The 22,044-nt window shown below is 38.6% G+C and overlaps 1 protein-coding gene across 2 annotated transcripts in view; it reads left to right on the top strand.

Annotated features, from left to right (window-relative positions):
* bbs9 (Bardet-Biedl syndrome 9) overlaps nucleotides 1-22,044 on the top strand; it is a 177,113-nt gene that overhangs the window by 343 nt on the left and 154,726 nt on the right. For both annotated transcript variants that reach the window (XM_063484759.1, XM_063484758.1), the window contains exons 2-8: nucleotides 1,354-1,472; nucleotides 2,303-2,453; nucleotides 6,728-6,792; nucleotides 7,172-7,285; nucleotides 14,433-14,607; nucleotides 19,336-19,420; nucleotides 19,881-20,064. In XM_063484759.1, the coding sequence (XP_063340829.1) occupies nucleotides 1,361-1,472; nucleotides 2,303-2,453; nucleotides 6,728-6,792; nucleotides 7,172-7,285; nucleotides 14,433-14,607; nucleotides 19,336-19,420; nucleotides 19,881-20,064 (886 nt within the window). In that variant the 5' untranslated portion in view covers nucleotides 1,354-1,360. The remainder of the gene's footprint in view (nucleotides 1-1,353; nucleotides 1,473-2,302; nucleotides 2,454-6,727; nucleotides 6,793-7,171; nucleotides 7,286-14,432; nucleotides 14,608-19,335; nucleotides 19,421-19,880; nucleotides 20,065-22,044) is intronic.

The raw sequence follows: 22,044 nt of genomic DNA, 5'->3' as shown, positions 1-22,044 counted from the left end.
TTGTGTCACTAACTTTACTGTTTTTAACGTACAAATATGGAGACTGTTGTTGCCCAAACAAAAGTCCTTATGGGTGTGAAGCAATAAATCTACAATTGAATAGCTATTACAAAAGTCTAAAATCCAAGAGCTTTCAAAGTTTAATATCAGCCGACGACTAGAACAGTAAATTTACTTCTTGATTTATTTTTCCTTTCTATTCTTTGAGTGTTGGACTGAGTCTCTACTATAGCATTTAACTCGAGAAAAATCCTATTTTCTCTTAATATTTATAGGCATTGTGCACACATTTAAGACTCCAAAATACGTGGAAGTAAGTCCGAAATTAGGGAAACAAACCACTGGAAATGACGGGCTAAAATTGTGTTTCCCATTCCGCTTTTATTTGTCTGATATTTGCACATAATTTAAAGTCTCATTCACAAAAACAAAAAAAAACAGAATTGCCTAACAAAGGGTTTAAAGTTTCTTGGTTTTTATTTTTAAAAAGTAACTCATCTATGCTGGAAACATTACTTAAGGAACCTCAAAATATATTTAAAGCTAATTGATCTAAGCTGGAGACATTGATGAGCAATAGGCTGCCCCAAGCAAAACCAGTAAATTAGCACAAAGCCATGCAAATAGTCACAGGATGATACTGTAAGTTATTCTGATCATAGAGTAATACTGATCAAATTCTTAACCTTTTAAACCTTGCTTTTTATGCAATGACTCGGCAATGTATTCCTTTAACAGCCTCCCCTTCCTGCATGGCAGTGCACTCTGAATAGGTCGGATTCTCTTTGTATGGATTAACTGTCCGTTCCACCTGCTCAGCACTTAGCAAGTAGAAAAGCTGCTTGCCCCCAACTATACACCTCCTTATTCCCCCCTCTATGCTCACACGCACAATCCTGAGGTCACGTGACTGGCTCCCTTCTCTGCCATTGGCTGCAGTTGTAAGTGTTATGTTCAGAGCACTAGGGCTTCCTGGGGTAGTGGGTCAAGCTGTCACTATGCAAATGGCTCAAGGCAAGCCTTTTATGAAGGCAAATAGATGGTGGATTGATTTTGTGAATAAGTAGTCCTTAACCCTTCTTTATACTTGCTGTGGTGACGCTCTTAACATTTCTGTTGTTCTACCTAGAGCTGCTCAGTGAACAGGAGTTAATGCTGTGAAAAGTTAATGCCTTGTAGATGCATACTCTGCTCTGTCTCTTTGCTCATCTGTCTATCTTAAATGTTTTTGTACCTATAGTTATTCAGTTATGCAGTTATACAGAGAAACTCATTAACTGAACATTTTGTGGTTATTTTTTGTTAACAGCATCTAATCCTTCACTTCTTCTGTGTTCCTCTCTGGTCAAATAGAGGCAGCATGTCTCTGTTCAAGGCACGTGATTGGTGGTCAGCAACACTTGGCGAAGGGGAGGAGTTTGACCAGGGATGCCTGTGTGTTGGAGACGTGGACAACAGTGGCACTGGGCACGGTCAGTGTGTTGTGAGGAACTGATACACTAGCCATCCCATTTATCTATCTTTCTTAGTACGTCACTTCTAGTTTATTCTGTCAGGATAAAAACACATTAAGTTAAATGTGTCTACTGGATATAATTTGTGTGTACACACTTACTACTAGATTTCTGCCAACTGAAGCTTTAAACTGTTATTATTAAATTGAATTGTGATTGTCGGCAACCTGAACTAGATTTTCTTCTTACTGTTTCAGAGTCCTGAATTATCTTTATTTATCTTGGTGAAGGGTCCCAGTTCAGTCCTTTGTCTGAACAACACTTTAGTTCCTCTCCTTTTAAATGAACTCTCTTCTTATTGGCTGCCCTTCTCCATCCAAAAGCACAAAAGCGAGAGAGGTGTGCACCTGAGATGGCCATATTATGGACACCTGCTGTTACTGACAATCTGAAATTTGAGCTTTTGACTCATAGATAGCGGCACTCATGGCCCTTCACAGTCACCTCACTATTTGGAGCTTAGGACAAAAAAAAAAAGCAAAAGCATAAAACATCCCATCTAGATATCCTCAAAGTAGCCAAAACACAGGAGCATGGGAGCATAAATAAAACCCTTCTCATTTTGATTTGCAGTTCAACTCTGCATTATAACATAATGTGTTGATAAACTGTATTTTTTTCAAGTTGGTTGAATGAAGAGCTGATGGTAACACCGCTTGAGCCACTGGACCTCTTTTCTTTGCAGTATGTCAGCCAAACTCCAAAATAATGAAAGTTAGACTGCTACCAATGAGTAATAACCTCCATTCTCTCCACTGTTTCCCCTCTTTGTGATTATAAATTTGCAGACAAAGTTGTAGTGGGAAGTTACATGGGGATGCTGCGAATCTTCTCCCCGCATGTCAGTAAGACTAGTGAAGGAGGTCAAGCTGATGCCCAGCTGCTTGAAGTTCAGCTTCAAAATGCCATCATCCAAGTGGAACTGGGCAAGTTTGTTTCGTAAGTATGCAAATCTAACCCACAAACAGTGGACAAGCATACCAAAAACATATGAAAATGTACTGTAGTCATTGCTGGTTCTTTCTCTAAATTAAACTCTTTTCCCCTTTTGAGTCAAAGTTTTGTCAACATTTCTTTTGAGTTTGTCTGAATGAAACTAAAATGGATTTGGTCTTTAGTGTCACTCCTGATAAGTCAAATCACCACAGCCTTGTGTTCTAACACTAGGACCATTGATTATGTTGCTAATCCCTCATTACACCTTATCTATAGCATTTGTATTCTATTTTTATCCTATTGTATATTTTATTCTATTTTATTCTACTGTATATAGTATTCTATTTTTATTCTATTCTGTACAGTTGTGTACTGTATTTATTCTTATTTTATTTTATTCTAATTGTCCTTCATAACTTTTGCACTGTCCACTTCCTGCTGTGACAAAACAAATTTCCCACGTGTGGGACTAATAAAGGTCATCTTATCTTATCTTATCTTATCTCCTGCCTTCTTGGCTGCCTTCCACCATGTCAGACCTTGACCATTGTGGTGGTGTTGTGTAGGACAAATTGATATAAGCACTCCCAGTCACAGTCTCACAAAAGCGCTACCTTACAAATTACACATTTGCTCTTTTAAACGAACAGAGTTTGTTAATGCAAACATCAAATCTTTTTAAACCATCTTGCTTCTGTTTGGTTGCCTCTCACAAAAAGGTTGAAACAAGGGTTTGGTGGGGCTTGTTCTAAACACATGCTCTAAAAGCATTAACTTTAAACATGTATGTCCTAAATCCAGCTTCGCAGAGAGCATAAATTCATAGAGCATTGCTTGATGGTACAAAATAGAAATGACATGTAGTGTTTCATGTCCACTTTAAATACATCTACTCTCACTGACATCATACCGAACTGACATGCTTGATTTGAGATGAAGCATTTCAAACAACAACAACAACAAACAACCTTTATTTGTCACATACACAATTATACAGAGTACAACATGTAGTGAAATTCTTGTGTCCGAGCTGCGGACAGGCTGCAGACATAGCCGCGCCATTCCAGGGCTTTGTTTTTAGCATGAGGGGTCTAGCCAGGACCCTTACTGGATACCGGGTGGGAATCGAACTTGTGACTCCCGCTCCGAAGGTGTGTAGTCTTACCACTACACTATCCATTTAAATCAATCTGAAATCTGAGCTTTTAGATCATTCTTGCAAATATCTGTGTTTGATGTGAGCCATTCCAGCAATCACTGCAGATTTAGGCAAAGCAAGACGGGTCTTTTTGAAAAGTAACCAATCTTATATTTACATTGTCTTTGGTGGCTGAACAGGTCAGAGGTCACAGTTGGAGAGGATACTGTGCAGTTGATAGAGCTTTAGGAACTGAAGCAGGATGCACAGAGGAGCTGCCCTGTAATTGAATGTTCAGTGTCATCTGTTACATATGTGTGCCTTTCTGCAGTAATGAATCACAGGGCTTTCTTGAACTCTGTGTCATGACCTTGTGTGAATTATAAGCATTCATAGTATAGCCTGTAATAAAGCCTTACTTTAAAATGCCAGGCAGAAATAACCATTTGTAGCTTAATGCACTGCTTTTTCATTCATAGAAAAAAAACATCCCTTCTGTTACTTACAACCACATTAACATCTTTTTCCACTGCAAAGTATTCTAACCTCAAACCAAGATTGTCAGGAGTTTCTCTCCCGACTCATGATTTACACGATCTATCAGCCACCCAGTGGCCCAAACATAGTTGTGCTTATAATGTCAGGCTAACCACTGAGTTGCTAGCATAGTTTTAAAACCCAGGGCCACTTCCAGCGATGTTAGTGCGTTGCTGGATACTACGAGTCAGTCAAGTGTAATGTGCAGATGTGTCCAGGAAAAATCCCTTGTTTTGAAGAGACGTTGATCAGGTTTCAAAACTATGTAAATGTGGGAAGGAGGATAAAAGCAATCATGTGGGATAGGGCAGTGTTGATTATAGATATAGCATTATTGTGGTAATTATTCAGAGCTGGAAAAAAGGAAATTAAAGCAGGACTATGAAGATTTTAAAGGATTGAATATCTCAGATTTTCTATTATATATGTAATTGAAAAGTTGAAGGTATGACTAAAACACACGCTTGCTTGATTCAACACTGCACTCATATTTTACAGCTACATTAAAAAACTTCAAATAAATGACTTAACAAATTCACTCCTTCTCAGGCTCCATGCCTTTTTAATCCATGATGGTTAATCAAGTGAGATAAGAAAACCTCGACAAATGAAGAGAAAGTGAGGGACCTTTAACTGCTTGTAATTAGAATTTGTAGACCCCACTTTTAATTTTTGCTAGATGTGTTCTTTGTGAAATATTCTTAAGTGTTCAAATATTGATGGTTAGTGTAAATGTTGTTTTTAATACCATCTTGAAGGGCTTCAGACAATGACTGATTGCAGTGTGGACCAATTTTTACTTGATGTAGCTGCAAACCTCCCCCCCGCCCCCCAAAAAGAAAAATCAAAACACTAGAGATACAGTCTCTACCAGTTACCAGTACCTTGTCATTGAAAGGTACTGGTAACATTTGGCATGGTTTGAAAATCTTAGTTTTATCCCAGCAAATCCAAAAGTGCTGTACCTGGGGACGACAGGTCACAAGACAATGTGGAAAACGTAGGTGAGACAGAAAGCAAAGTCAAATAATGTTTTCTGACTCTAGTGATTGTGGAAATTCTTTGGATAAGACATAAAGGAAGAACATGCACTGTGTAAATATAGTAAAATGTGGTGTTGCCCTAAGTGCTCAAAACTTTACAAACAGCACAGACTCTTAAGGGAGTTTTGTAGTTCCCATAAATCAGATGCTGTACAGCTCATGCAGTAATGTCACCAGTGTGACAATTTAGTCCTGAACCATGAAAGAAACTAGAGATGCATATAATATGTGTAGTATTTCGGACTCATTGTTTACTGTAGTAAATACACAGTAAAATTCAAACCTTCATTTATCTGTTAAAATAATCAAGGACTTGAATCTGTCTGTGAAACTGATGCTGCCTTTCTTTAACATTAATCTCAACATTAATACCACACATTGCCTTGCTGCGGCTGCACAGGAACGTCCTGGAATGGAAGGTTTCTGGGAAAAGCTGTGGTCTGTCTCGAAGGCTTCCCACATCATCACACTGGGAGCAGAATCCAACTAAATCAGTCTGTTTGGAAGACGTTGTGTTTAGTTACCTGCGGTTTTTCGGCACAGCATTCTTCAGAGACTGGTGGGACATTTTGGACGCTGGCCTTGATAGCAAAGCACGTTGTAAATATTGTTGGGGCAGACCGAGGTGGGCAGATGGTGAAAGGTTTTGTTTTCTTGGTTTTCTAAGAAAGAGCGAAAGCTTGTGGTTTTCAGTTTTCTAGTTCCTTGTTGTTGTTCTCTCAGCAAACATAACTGCAGTGGTTGAAACTTAGTAAGACGCATTTGTTCTCAGTCCAGAAAGCGGACACATTCCGTCTCAGTGGTTTTGTGGCATGGTAAATAAGTGAAAAATCTAGGATCAGCATCACTGGAACATCATCTACACCTAAACCATAACCAATGTTAAAAAAATGCACCAGCTGTTGCAGTAATTATTTTAGACGAATGAGAGAGAATAAGAGTGGATGCCACCCTTGAGCTAAGAACATGGATTCAGCCACAGTGGCAGGAAGCATCTGCCCTGCTGGTGTCTGAGACAGAAACTCTATCTTTACCAGCTGCAGGGCTGCAGTTCTAATGTTATTCTAGTGTAGTGATTTTAGCTGTTATTTGGCTTATAACTAGGTGGTCTTGTTAAATACTTGTGGATTTTTAGAGGTATCCGTCCAAAATAATCAACATGGGGTCCTGTTAAACTGTAAAGGAGATTACCCAAATGCACCACTGCACAACACAGGACATAATTCCTCTACATCGAATGCACAGTACACCCTTTTGGACATGCTTTACAGTGCAAATCACAAAGTTTTACAGTTTAGAGTAAAATGTCAATCATATATATTTAATCTCCTTTAATATTCAGGATATTTATAATTGAGCTATTTGTATCTATTAGAGCATTTTTTTATATTTTGTAACTTTGTAACATATTGTATCTTTGGTTAAATTTGGTTCAGTATCTTGGAGTAACTGAAACACATAATTTCACACAAAGTATTCTGATTCTGATAAAAGTGTTTTAGTTTTGTAGGTTATTGTATTATTGAACTGCTTTAGTACTTCCTTTGCTGTCTTTTCAGGTGTTCAGAGCTTCTTCACTTGGCTGTTCTCCACCCCAGAAAGCTGTCAGTCTACTCTGTTTCAGGTAAAATTTACATAAACAGGGTTTTCATTATTTATGTTTAGTAAATGGACTGATATTTATAAGATGCTTTTCTACACTACGGAGCACTCAAAGCACTTACATTACAAACCACATTCATACACAGATTGTTCTCTGCTCTTTAAGTTCCCTATATCTGTCACACTCACACGTTTATGGATGCCTTATGGCTAATTTGAGGTCCAGTATCTTGCCCTTCACCATGCAGACTGGAGAACATGAACCACTGATCTTCAAATCCCAAACCACCTGCTAAGCCACAGCCACCTGTTTTGGGATCAGTTTTCACTTTTAAAGGTGTCATTATATCTTCTCTTAATTGATGTTGGGGTTTTTTGTGTTTTTTTTTAACCTTATGCAGGCACTGCAGGGAACGTGGAGCATGGTGACCAGTACCAGCTCAAGTTGGTTTATGAGCATAACCTGCAAAGAACAGCCTGCAACATGACTTACGGCACCTTTGGAGGAGTCACGGGTACACTAAATTCACTTTTTTTCATAATATTGTTTTAAACAAGAGAGATGTAAAGCTGTCCTGGAATCACACAAGGATTTTGGTGCATAATAACTTCTCTTAGTAACAGTTTTCTGACAGCAGTGCCATAAGCCATGCACACACATGTAAGTCATTTATACCAAAGAAAACTTTATGTCCACCAGGAATAGTGGCTGGCTATAAAGGGTACTTTTACTGCTTTACAAGTTCTGTGTGTCAGCTTTTGTGTGTGGGTTTTTCTTTTGAGTATTTAATAAAGGAGAGTCAAAAGGCTGAGTATAGGCATTTAGTTGTGTTGATTATCATCAACATCAGTGAGGGACCTCGCAAATATATTGAAGTGCAAGCGGTGTGCATTAGTGAACATCTGTGCATGTGTCTTGGCATAAGAGGCAATTGGCAGCGCTGGACAAATACATAAAACTATAAAAGTCTGTAAGAAGAGTGAAGGAGGAAAAGGGAGAGAAAGAGAGAGGTCATGTAGCTGCGCTCTCCGTAGTCTATTGGGCTTTTGGAAAAACCAAGTAGGGGAAAGCCCTAATGGAGTAAGCATCCAAGAAAAACACACACACACACTGAAACACACACACTCGCACAGAAACACAGGGAACCCCCTTTAAAGGAGAGAAAATGACATTTCCAAATAAAGCCTGTATTGTCAAGGTGTGTGTGTGAACAAAGAGCTTGCCAGACTCTGTGGCCTGGCATGATGAATCCGTCATTCACTTCATGTTTAGAGAGCCTGTCTGTCTGTCTGTGTGCAAGTGCTCATCTGAGTGTGTATTTGATTGATAGAAAGAACAGTGTGGGCTAATTAAAACCAAAACCAATACCTTGGCCTGTACTGAGTGCACGTGTGTAGGACATACCACAAACCAATAACTCTGACTGTGTGTCCACGTGTTTTCTGGTTTCCCCACACTGTGCAGGATGTGTTTCAGATGTCAGCTGAGCTCTCATGTAAACTTGTGTTCTTTCACCCATGCTCTCTACTGTCGCCAAGTGCTTCCTCATAGGGCAACTTGTCATCTCTGGGGTTCTTGCAGTCTAAAATGGCATGAGGTAGCTGATTGTTGTGAAGTAGTGTGGTGTAAATAAAACTGGGTCTTTGTGCTATGTCCAAGTTTGACATCTATGTTCCTAAATGTTTTAGCGATCCTTACTTGTGACCAAAAATAGACATGCATTCCCGACCATTTGACCTTAAACTTTATAACCACAAGTAAATGTTTTAACCCAATGCTGTTTCCTAACCTAAACCTCTGGTTAACGCCTAAACCAAGTCTTATCCCTTAAACAGCCCTTGACCGGAAACTTGGTAAACACAGAAAACCATACAAGCAGACTAGTATTCACTTTACATCTCTAGCCTTTTCCTATAGTGTACACCAGTAGATGGCAGTACAGGCCCTAGAACTGCTCTTCTATTGCACCTTGATACTGAATGAATGAGCTCCTGTTTTAATTCTTGTACGGGAATTCCCCTTTCCCACCTTTCCCAAGTAAGGAGGTCTGAGTTTAGCTACAGAAAAGGAGCTATGGAACTAGTAGAGATTTAGTGCCTTGCTCAAGAACAGCTTCATTAGAATGGTGTGCATGTTACACATGCTTTATTTTGCAGATAATGGTAATGCTTATTCTTTCAAAAAATATTTTTTCTTTACATTTTTAGATCATTTTTAATGCTTTTAAATGTTTATGAGTGTAAGACTATATATGTGGCAATAATCCTAAAAAATGATTAGAGAAAAATCCCCCAAAATAAATGACATTTGGGGAAATCTGAATCTATTTTGATGTTGCAACTCTGTATCTAAATTCTCAGTTTGCTGCCTGCCTTTTTTTTAACCTTGTTTTTGATTATGATTGGTATGGAGGGATTTTTTTTGCATTTTAGATTGGATATAGTAGAAACAGAGGAGAGGGGAAAGGATGATGTGCAACAGAAGTGCTCCCCACTTATTTTGCACTGTTCTCCATTATTTCTGTCTTCTTTGTTTACTGTAGCAGCTGTTTAGTTTTGTAGTCTAAATTATACCAATAACGATCAATGCTTCATTTATAACTGAAGATATTTGTGTTCTGTTTGACTACATACACACAAAAGAGGCTATTTTTATTTCTCTTTTCCTTTTAAAGGGCAGATGAGTTTTTGATCTGTGTGCGTTTGATTGGGGAAAGATGTTCGCCGTTTGCTCTTTCCTCACCATTTCACATAGTTTACAAGAAAATGAGCCGATCTCACGGTTGATTGGATGAAACACAAACATACACATATTCGTAATGATTATCTTGCACACACACACACACACACACACACTCACACACACACACACACACACACACACACACACACACACTGGACAGTATTTTCTGTGTAGTTTTACTGCATAGACAGTGATAGTCACAGCTCTGAGGCAAGAGCAGACTTCTGAAAATGTAGCTTCTTCAACATGTATTTCTTCCACAGATGCTGTGTGACAAGACTCTGTGTGTTTAGATCACAGTTAGTATAATAGACAGATTTGGTCACTATGATGTCATCTTTTTTTGTGGTTGTATTTTGAAACCTTAACATTTGCTTGTGTTGTGGAAGTGCTGTTGCCATATTAGTATTCTGGAGCCACAACTAACCATATTTTGATGAGAATTAATTTAGTGGCATGTTACCAACTAACAATAGAAAGCTTGGATAGTAAGCTGCATGCATACACTGTAAGGAATAAACGCCCTACACAGATATCCTGGTAAATTTTTGCTAAGTAACAGACTACTGCAATATTAAAAATGTATCAAAACAGATACACAGACTTCCTGGTGATTCTGTACCACACAGCAATCCATTTTAATTATGAGATAATTCTCTTAAAATGCCCAACAAGCCACCAACAGCACAAATGCAGTGGAGAGATCCAGCTCATTAAGTACATTTAGCAGAGTTGAGGACTAGCAGAAACCAATTGCTTTTGGCTGCCTGCCTGGGGACAGACCTGTCAGTCAAAGTGGCCATGTCCCTTAAATCCAATTTCTAGATGGAGGAGTTATGATAAGGTTCATCCGCTTTAAAGCTGTTGTGAAGGAAGTAAACTTATGTAGTGGCCTAAAACATTTTATTACCAGTCTGTACGAATGCTTTTTAAGGCTGTAAAGTTGGCCATTTTAACATTGGAGTTTACAGGTACTCACTCACTTTTGTAGCCAGCCTCAAGTGGCCACTAGAGGTACTGCAGTTTTGGCACATCCATGTGGGTTCATTTGTCACCCGTGGAGGCTGCTGCTTGGTTTGGATATGGAAACTAGTGTGTGTGCGTGTGGGAGTGTTTTTGCAAGTCGTGTCTGCTGTTACACGTGAGTGTGTGTGTGTGCGTGTGTGTGGGTTTGCATGTGTTGGTCTATAATAGCACCCATTTAGCAGTGCTGTAGGCACTGTAATAGCAGCTCTGTATTAATACTACTCTAATAGCTGGGCTGCCATTTGGTTTGGGTCACTTTCAGGCCACACACTTACAGTCGAAGTATAGACTGGTCTTATATACACACACATGTGTGTGTGTATATATATATATATATATATATATATATATATATATATATGTATGTACATGCACATATAATCACACACAGATGCATGCACACACATGTTGTGGTCCCCAAACCAGCACATTCACATGTACCTACAGACTTTCCCTCTTTCTCTCACACTCTCACATTTTCTCTCTCATATTTACACAGAGGTGAGGTGCTGCCCACAGCAGTGTGCGGCCAGCCTCTGTGCTTTGTTGGCTGCTCTGTGTGCTTGTTCAACAAGTCTTATTAATGACACTAATACAGGCCTGTTTCCTCCACTGTGTCTGAGCAGTGGCTCTCATACTGGGCTCTTTGACACGCTATACCTGGCCGTGGGCGTGTGAAATTACATTTGGACAGTTGCTGTTATGAAACAGCTTGGCTCTCGTTTTCACTCTGTATTTCTTATTATTGATGATACAGAGTCATGTCAGGCTGTGCTGAGTGTCTGTTGTTTTGACCCTTGAGCTGCCTTTGAGGGTCGGAAATGACATCCAGAAACCTGACAAATCGGTGAAGTGTTTGTCTGAGACAGGTCTTTACCTCAGCCTGTTCACACAGTCTTGCTCTGCTTTGAGTAGAACAATGACTAAAGAAACAAAAATGACTTTGATCATTTCAATGCTGTTGTCTTTTTTTCCCTTTTATAATGCAGTAACCTGTTCCCAAATCTGATTTGTTGCTTATAATTGATGGATTTCAATAATGCAGTAGGTTGTGAAAATATTTTAGCAGTTTATTTTTTTGTTTTACTCTCTCATGATAATATCCAGCTAGTATCTTGAACATCCAATAGTTTCTGTTATTGTTGCGGGAGAAATGGTGATGTAAAATTTTCCAGAAGAATTTCCTTGAGTGACTGATTGAATTTATATCATAACATACGTAATTGAAAATTTGTATTTTTCAAATAGTCATCATTTAAGTCTGTACTGTAGGTTAGACTAAGTGCATATATTGTTAGTGATTTCTTTTAGTCTATAAAAAATACACAAAATATTCCTCTTTAGGAAAATTTCAAGGAAATAAAATTTATAAAACCAGAAGTCATTTTCAAAGAAATCTTAGTGACCTTTATAAAATGTTATACTGTATGATATTTTCACACCAACAGAAGACGTTGCCTACCACAGCATACCATTTTGGACGGTACAGCATATGTTGACATTACTATTCATTCTAACGGACGTTTTCATCACACAGGCCTAGAGACCAGTTGGTGACCCAGAGGCAAAATGCTTGGTGTGTGGCTGATCGAGGTTGCTAGCTGTCACTAGGTGAAATCTGTCTCAAAGAGGGTGTCAAAAACCTCCTTTTGATTCCTTTAGTCACTAGCAAATTGTTTTGTTTGCCCATAATTTGCATGAAAGACACTGAGTTGCCTGCAAACACTTCCCATTTACTTTCATACTCAAATCGGAAACCGAGAATGTTTCCCTCAAAAGTAAAAGCTTTGCCTTTTGAAATGTGTTGGTTCCAGTGAAAAGGCACAACTGTTACTTCAAATGCAAACTCTCTACATTTCCAGGTTGCATCGTATGTTTCACAATTTCACTACCACCTGGTGAGTAGTCTGCAACTGTTTGCAGACAAGTTTGTACCTTTCTTGGAAACTACTGGCAACCACCACAACCTGCTATCTACCCAAGCTTCTCAGTTGATCACAAAACTGCATGAACCTGCATGAACCAGTTGTGGAGTACACAGTTTTAACTAGTGACTGCATTTATCACAGGGTTACTAATAGATTTCTGGGCCTGTATGAAAGAGAGTTGAGCAATCAGTTGCATGCAATAGCCAACAACCTCCAGCAATGACTCACAACTGTTCAGGAATCTGCATTTTGTTTCCCAACGGTTTCTGGGTAGTCACCAACAGGTCTCTAGGCCTGTGTGAATGAGGAAAACAATACACAGCAACAGGCAAATGCAAGTAGAGAAAAACAGACAATGAATCCACCCTTTCATGACAGCACACCATTTATTAAATTAAAAATTTTAAACATAAATGACGTATGCTGACATTTAGGACAAATTGCTCTTTATGGCAACCTCAGCCAGCTGAATTTAGGGTTGTTTTAGCTTTAATTTAATTATATTGAACATAATATAAATGAAAACAATCACAGTCTGGGTCTGTTTTAAGAAAATACAGAACACTAGTGTTTAAGAGACACTGTCAACACTATAATTGGCTGGAGCTTGTGCATTTCCACAAATTTTCCACATTAAGGACATTTGGACAGCAGACGTTCATGACTTACAGTTTTGAACTAAACACAATGCACTCGGTCCTCAGATGACTACATTTGTTTTTCAAAATTTTTTTTTAAACTCCACACTCAAGAATACACACTTGTGGCTGGATGTAAATCCACCCATATGAAGACATGCGCATTCTGCTTCAACATTTGCTGTTGGCTCACCATCAAATATTGTGTTTAACACACTTTTATTCACAGGGTGTGTTTGCGATGTATGAGACCTTGTCCTTCAGTGTGTTAATGGCCACCCTGAATGGCCGCTCATCACTCAGGCACACACACACACACTCTCACACACACATACTTGTTGACACAGAATAGGTGTGTAGGAGTGTGTGGCTTTTCTGTCTAAATCCTTGGTGATAGATGTTAAGTATGTACGTATGTGTGTGTGTGCACTGTAGGTGGCTGTCTCCCTGACCTCTAGTTGATGGCAGTGTGAGTTTTAATAGCGCATTGAGGCCTAATTATAGTTCTCTGGTCACACAGCCCCACTGCTTTATGGCAGTGTGTGCTGCTGTGTATTTTGTGTGTTGGGGCTTAGTATGTCCTACACCAGGCCTTTCCTAATAAACACATAGTCTTGAACACATTTATACTTACAGCCAGGTGTCTGTGTGTATGAGTATGGAGGTGTTAATGGAGATATCAGATTCAGGCAGAGGGAGTAACGCACCTCACAGCACAACACAACATCAGGGCTGAAATTAAACAAAAGCCACAAAAGTCCTCCAGGATCTTTGGTGCTTGTGTTATTAAAAAAGTGTTATTTGTTTGTTTGTTTTTTTTTATTGAGGGATGTAGATGAAGCAGCCAAAAAAGCAGCCTGTATTCTTTACACAAATTAGTTTGTTTGCTGTGCAATCTGACCTTGTCTAAAGGCCAAAGTGTTTCGAAAGGTGGAGCTAAAAGTCCCAGAGAGTGACTGGACATGATGAGTTGTACAAATGTAGATAATGGTGTACACTTTGAGATGGTTTCTCTTCAGTGACATTGATGATGTTAGACTAGGTTGTTTGTTCAAATTGTGTCAGAGAAACATGGTGGAAAGCTTAGGAGACGCTTAAAAGTTGAAGCTCCGCCTGTTTTTACGCCACCGACGTTGCTAATTGCTACATGAAATTAACCTCTCTCTGAAAGCCAAACTGGAAAATACCCAGCAAAACATACCTGAGTTCACAGTATAACATTGTATTTAATTACATTGTTTTTTTGTGTTTTTGTTTGCTATCATCAGTTCAAAACATTTTAGCTTGTGAATAAATCTACTTTGCTGCCCCCCACTCTCTCCATCAGGTCATCATTCCCTCTGTATCCAGTCTATGGACGGGATGCTGATGTTCTTCGAGCAGGACAGCTACTCTTTTGGCAGGTTCCTCCCTGGTTTTCTGCTGCCTGGTCCCCTGACCTACAACCCCAGAACAGACAGCTTCCTCACTGTATCCTCTGCACGAGAGCTGGAGAGCTACAAGTAGGCTTTTTTATAATTCATTTATTTAATAACTTTTTTCATCTTGTGTTACTTGCCTGAAGACTGTTGTGTTGTAATCCCACAAATATTTGCAAGCAAGATAGCTGGGATAAAGTTACAGTATAATACTTTCACAGCTTTCAGTTAAGTCCATCACGTAATAATTTCTACAACATACATCTCCAGATGCCCTCAAATGGCATCAATAGTCTTGTCTTTCATTTCTGATTGTTGGTGGCATCAGAGGAGTCCATAGTCTATGGGAGAATCCCAGCTGAGGGATTTTTGCAATACAGCTTCGAGTCCATTTTCTTCATTGCATAGACTTTGTATGGATGCACTATAAGAGTAGTAATGTTGTATGCTAGAATGTATGAAACTGATTTCTAACAGCAAGATCCTTGATATAGGCCTATATATTAGTTGCTAGAAAATACTGAAGTTTTATTCTAAGATGGAAAAAAACCCAAGTTGCTATTAAAAAGGAATTCACATCTGTTTACAAGTAATGTTTAGGCTCGAACAGTATAAACTTTCTTAAGGTTATCTGATTCACAGTCTTCAGTATCAGCTGCTGATGGTTAACGAGCAGTGCTGACTAAATCCCCACCATCCGAAAACCATCTGCTCCCAGTGCAGATCTTGTCTGGATGGACCGAAACACACACACAGACGCACTTGCGCACACATGGTTTGATCGGAAAGTACCTCATTTTAATGTAAGCACATGTACACTTCACTCTGACTGCATACCATTTAGAAGTCTTACAGACTGCGTGGGTGTACGCTGTGCATGCGTGCAGTCTTCTCTTCCAGCTGTTTGTTATCTGGGTGCCCCCCACCAGTATCAAGACACTCTCCAGACTAGATATCACAGTGGAAACCCTGACGTCACCGTTCTCACTGGACACACACGCAAACACAGCTCTGCAGTGTACAGACTGCAGTAAATCAGACAGAACTCAGCAGACGTATACAAGCTTTCCATAAATGACAGCACAGCATTACAAATGCAACAAACTTATTTCCTTTACACTGTGCATTAAACACCTCTTACCAACGTAATGTCTCCGCTATAAATAGATCTTCACATTTAGTGGAGACTTTAGAGTTTTAAAATGCCAGAACAAGACTTTGATGTGTCACAATAAATGTAAACATTAAATAGCATGCAGTCAGAGCTGTTCAGTCAGTACAGATGAGCATTATTAACTAAAGATATGAAGTGCTACATAAATGATCAGTTGATTAGGATACCTACTAAAAAATAAAAGTTAAAAAATTGCTAGAAGTAAAAGTGTTTTGCTCCTTGGGATACAAGTCACCAACACATACAACTTATGATTTATACTTTGCTCTTCCTGTCCTCATATTCAAGCTTGCTGCACATCCAGGAAGCCTAAGTTATCACTGTGTTTGTGTGTCTGTGTATGTGTGTCACTAAACATTTTCATAATAAAGATCACTCTGCTTGAAAATTAATTAAATTAATATAGCATTAAAAAAATGATTTTGTACATTAAATTTTAGAAGTGATGACTTTAATAGAAATAATGCTTTATTTGTATGGGACTTTAGGAACTGTTAGAAGGTGCCTCACAGTTTGGATAAACATTTGAACACATACATTTGCCACATAAAGTACATAAAAACACACATCCAAGCATCCGCTCTTACATAAGCATCTCTTTCCATGTGGACTTTGGATTTGGTGATGAGCATAGAGCAGTTCCTGTTGCAGATGCACGATAAATGGTTTTCATATCACACAATAGCAGCAGGAAATGTATTAGCACTAAAACAGTGGATGCATTAATGATGCGGTTCAGGGAGAGCATTAACAAATCGCTTTTCGACTAAAATACTTTGTGATCAAGATCACTGACGTAAGACCCTACCAATTAGCAAAATCGAATAAATAAATGGATAAAACATGTTTATCTGTTTATTTATGCAGTCATTATGTATGGGCTAAATGTTTTTTTTTTAATCCCAATTTTGATTTAGATGCTTTAGAAATGTTCTAATCTCTGCATGTAGTCAGAGTGATGGAAATATATATATATAGACACACACCATATCAGATGACGGGGTCAAAGCCTTGCTGACTGTTATACATTTAATATCATATGACTGGTCAAACAGTTCTGCTTGGCTCAGTTTATTTAGCTTGCTGGACCTTCTCCTGCCCTGATGAATGAGAGCTTGATTTGGTTACAGTGTATGTGTGTGTGTTGGCATCAGCTTTCAGATTTTAGTTTGTGTTTATCCGTTACACTCAAAAAGCGTACATGCTTAGTGTGTATTTGTGTAGTTTGCGTGTATGTATATGCTTATTTGATCTGTATGTTGAAGGTAAGTGTGTGTGTGTGTGTGTGTGCTCCTTTCTGAGAGATCCTCTTTCATATAAATGGGATGTTTGTTTCCTCAACCTCAGTGTCCTAAACTTGCACGATGACTGATACTGCCTAAACACACACTCCTGCACACACAAAGTCCAACTCGCACAGCATGTTCACTGGAAACAGTATTTTAATGACAAATAGAAAAAAAGTGTATGTGTATATCACTGTCAGTGATATTTGTCTTCCTCCTTACATGCTGCTCATGCAGGTGAATAACCAGATTTCTTTGATTCTTTCTCAAACACAAGGCTTTCTGTGATTTTGTTTTTCTTCTTTTTTGGCCTTCTTTTATATTGTACACACACACACACCCACACACACACGTGCGCATGCATGTCCAGTTTTAATTCATTCGTTTGACCTCTTATCCCATGATTAGTAAAACATCTAAGTGAAGGATGTAATAATTATGAAATATCAAAACAGAGTGAAAGAATATACTTATTTTATAGTGTTGTTTTAGTATTATTAGGCTGAATTTAATCCCTTCACTCATGCAGGAGCTGGTCTGTCGATCCATTGAGTGTTGCCTTAAAAGCTTAAAACCCCTGACATGTTTAATATATTTTTTAGTCCATTTTCTTTCCCAGGAAATGGTCATGGCGTGATGAAAAGGTTTCTTTACTGGCAGTCATCCATAAAGCTCATTAGTCTGCTCGCCGTTTCTCATAGAGGGCTAAGCGGGTAGCGCTACTGTACGGATGAGTTCAAAACTATAAATCTTGCATTGTATTGCAAAAATCAAAGGTTAGAACACTTCATTTACTATTTTATACAAAATGTTACGAGGAATTAGCATCACTCTTTGAGTCACATGTGGTAATCAGGTTTATCCAGGTATAAAACGAAAATGTTGTTAGAAGAGTGGAAAGGGGAGAGATGTGACTGCTCTGCAGTGAGTAATACATGAAATAAGTAAAATTTAACCAAAAGAAGGCAGTCACAGTCTTTTTATGAAAGCCATACTGAGCTGCATGTGAAGTTACAGAGCTTGAAATTTGATTTATTTTTTATTTACATTTTTGTCTGGGTTAGAAATTACAAATAGAAATTCGTAATTCAAGTGACCAAAAGGCCTACAGTGTATATACTAAAGCTTTGCCGCAGTTTCATACTAGGTTACATACTAACCCTAAGCGCATTTTTGAGAATGAAGCTTAGACACTGAAAGCATAACAAAACTAAGTGTGCCCTGAAGTCAAAACTCTGTGAGAATGTAACTTCAGCACGCTTACGTTATATGCTAGTGTTTAGCTGGAGATTTTTTCCCTGTCTGCTGTTTAAATGCTAACGTGATAAGGTCAGTTAATTAGAAGATACACAAAGTACAAATGAGACTATAGTCAATGTAATTTGTAAATTAAAGTAAGTAAATAAAATTGTATTTATGTATCCCAAAATCAGATTCAAAGAGCTTCATGGGCATAAAAACATATTAATAAAAAAGCAGTTATTTAAATTATTAGCATTACAATTTTAACCTGGTAGCAGCTCCACGTGTGGCTAGTATACATAATGAATATGGTGTACTGAAAGCGCTGTTGCTTTGCACAAATATTTGAGGACTCAATAAAAAAAAGAGGCTAAGATAAAGTATTACTAGTACCCTTAAAGTAGCAGCCATGTTGGATTGTGCTCCTTCCAATACAGGTCAATTTCAGGGTTGCTTGCTTTGATTAACAACAGCTTTGTGTCGAAACATGCAAAACAGAGTGAGAAGGTTGGTGGATAAATGAGCAGTTATTTAGTGTTTGGTCTGTGGTGTGCAATTGGGGTCAGTCAGGTTTGGAGCTCTGTTCATCCAGGTGTTTGGGAAGAAGGATAGATTCCCGCTAAGCTGCTTTGACTGCCAGCTTCTTACTGGAAAAAGCCTAACATGCAGATGCCAAAATCAACTGACCACCGATCAGTCTGACCACTTTATCCTTAGCCAGTGGCCTGCGGCTCACTGATTAAAACTGATAGATCACGGTTCGAGGGAACGGCAGGTCTGTGATGTGTTGACTGACCACAGAGAAGCTGTAAAAGAGAAGGTGACTATAAAATGCTTGCAGGGGTTTGTTTATTCTGAACATGAATTGTGTGCTGTTGTTGTGGTTTTGCTCTAATGGTTGAGAAACTGTGTAGTTTGGCTTTTTAGAATAGCTGGGGAATATCTAGTACTTTATGGACAATGGAAAGTGTCCTAGACCAACTCTGTCAGTTTTTTCACAAGTCAAATTTCTCCTACCACAGTGTTTAAAAAAAAAAAAAAAGTTATTTGTTTTCTGTCTGAGACGACGTACACAGAAAAAGTAGCTGTCTGTGTCTTTTTTACTGTCAGGTATGAGACTCTCGCTGTGGCTACAGAAGCAGAAAGTCGACAGGATCCCAACTTACCCCTTAAGACTGGAGGCAAGAGGCTGACGGTGAGCACTAACACACACATATTTTATTTTTTCTTTGACATGATTGTTTGTTTATCTGTGTTGTGATTAGTGTTTAAAGACTGTGGGTTGAGTGATATCTGAATCTCGATAGTTCTTGGGGATCCCCTCATGTTCAGTCAAATGTGAATAATAGAATCCAAATGTCAGAGCACTTATGAATGTACTGTTCATGCTATTTGAATTTTTCTCCACCAGCACCAAAAGTCGCCACTATTGCCTTGAATTTGAACATAAAATTCTTTATTTGCAGAGCTTAAAGTTTTGCTGATACCCATTTCTATGGTAAATGGAAATTAAGTATCTAATAAAAAGGCACCGCACAACATTTTATCAAGCGTGTTCAGACAACGCACATGTCAGGCTGACATTCACGCATACAATTTTTATTTTCTTTTGTGCAATAAATGACATTATTCTGTGTCTTTGTGTGTTCCCATAGCCTGACTGGGTATTTGTGCTGGGAGAGCAGGCCCTGGATCTCTGTGTGCCCTCTTTCTCCCATGCTTCTTCCCACATCTTCATCCTGGGTGAGAGGAACATCTACTGTCTCCGTGACAATGGGCAGATCCACTTCATGAAGAAGTTGGAGTTCAACCCCAGCTGCTTCCTGCCATATGCCTCGGGTAACCCAGGACACCAGACAAAAAGTTGACACACTATAAAGGGATATTTCTCCTTCGCAGTCCTTATTGTAGTCTTTTTTATTATTCTTATTCGTACTAGGAATAACAATATTCCTTGTAGGTTTTTGGCAGGATTTCTGCTGCAGCACTTATTTAGGCTGAATGTGTAATAATAATGATTTAACAAACATGTTAGACACAGAGAATTGAGAATTGGATGGAAAGTGATGGCTGCTGAGTTTCAAAAAAGCAAAGCAAACACCAGTCATGTTTCTCTGGACAAATCATAATGCAGAAACAAAACGATTTGTTTCCAGAAGAAGGTCCAAATTGTATATTTTTCTTCAAAGGTAGTGATTAGTTTTAGTTTTATAGAAAAACATGGACCTGTTGTCAGCATCACTTGTAACAAAGAGCAAAGGTTCACACGGCAAGCTAAGGGATAAGGCTTTTCTTTTCCCTTAGTTTTCATATTTTGCCAAAGCAGCAGAGGCAAAGTTCAGATGTGTTCAGCCTGGAGTGAGGTGAAACACAGAATCACAACATTCAGTATGCTTCAGTGCACCTGCCATAAGCAAACTTCCAAAACACTAACTGGATAAAATACTAAAAAACAAAGCAACTGGAATGGCATACTGCCATGTGAATGGCTCTACAGGAAGCTGCTTTTGGCAGAATGTGATGGAATAAACCGAATAGCTCTGCTACATAAATAAAACTGACTGCTGAACAATAGAGTTTATAGACATGTGCCAAAAGATGAATGAATAGCACATATAATACAGAATCATACAGGTAATAAACTGTTATTTTGTCCAAAAATACTTTTTATGTCTAGTGTATTTTTCTTTCTTTCTTTTCTTTTTAGTCTTTCAGGGAAACTGAAGAGATAACTGCTCCTTTGTGAGTTAGGCTAAACCTCCATTTACCTTCAATTTTACTCTTAATGAACGGCTGAATAAGATATCTGGCTCTTTAGCATTTAAATAGTCACTAAGTATGATGGCAAATCTGTGTCTTACTTCATCTCTGGCTGCTGTTTGTTGCTAAATAACCAGCACACATGATTTTTTTTTCTTTTTTTTTCTTTTTTAATTTAAAAAAGTTGTAAACTGCTCTCTGCTGTGTTGTGCAAGTACATTCAAGTGCTGGTTTGGAATCTAAACAATGAAACTTGCTATAAGGATCAATGAAGCCAAGGAAAGCTTCAGTCAACAACTGAATAGTCCTCAGTTCAAGTGATTAGATTTTTTTCTCCACATTGCTCATCAGTCAGAACCATTTTCGAATAGATTTAGCTAAATGCAGCATCTCAGTGATTAAGATGTGCATGCACTGAATCGCTTGGCATAACTGTTCCCATGTCCAACCTACAGCAACGATAAAACTTAGAAGGAAATAACAAGCTTCAATAGTACGTTTTGTTGTCAGCAAGAAGTCATTTAAAAATATTTAGGTATGGCTCTGGAGGATCCATGATCACAGGATTCATTTTGTCATAATGAGTATGCAGCATATTGAAATCATAGGCATTACTGAAGGTACACCCACGGGTACGTGTGTGTGTGTGTGTTTGTTAAACAATAATGGGTTCCAGCTTTGAACACCTCTCCCTGACTTCACCTCTGATGGGGAGAAAATAGAAAGAGAAAGAGGTGTAGAGTGTGGTGATTATTAGCTGCGTTTGAAAGGGCGTCACATCTGAGGCAAGAGGCTACTGCTTGTTATGCACACAATGGACAGGATATGCTGTGGGTGGATGATAATTAGTTCTGTGTGTTAGCCTGGCTACAAATGTTAAATTGATCTTAGAGAAGGAGGCGATGGAGGCCGACTCTGCTGTCATTTTTACTGAAAGCTTGCACCTGACTAAATGAATTGATTTTCTCCCCACACACACGTACTCACAAAGTTCCATTATTCAATAATTAGCAATTAGCGGCACAATTGTATCAAATTGCAGCCTGATTGTGGTCATTT

Source organism: Pelmatolapia mariae, linkage group LG10_11 (genome assembly GCF_036321145.2).
Source record: "Pelmatolapia mariae isolate MD_Pm_ZW linkage group LG10_11, Pm_UMD_F_2, whole genome shotgun sequence".
NCBI lineage: Eukaryota > Metazoa > Chordata > Actinopteri > Cichliformes > Cichlidae > Pelmatolapia > Pelmatolapia mariae.
Note: the sequence above shows the minus strand (reverse complement) of the source record. Positions and strands in the feature narration are given on the sequence as shown.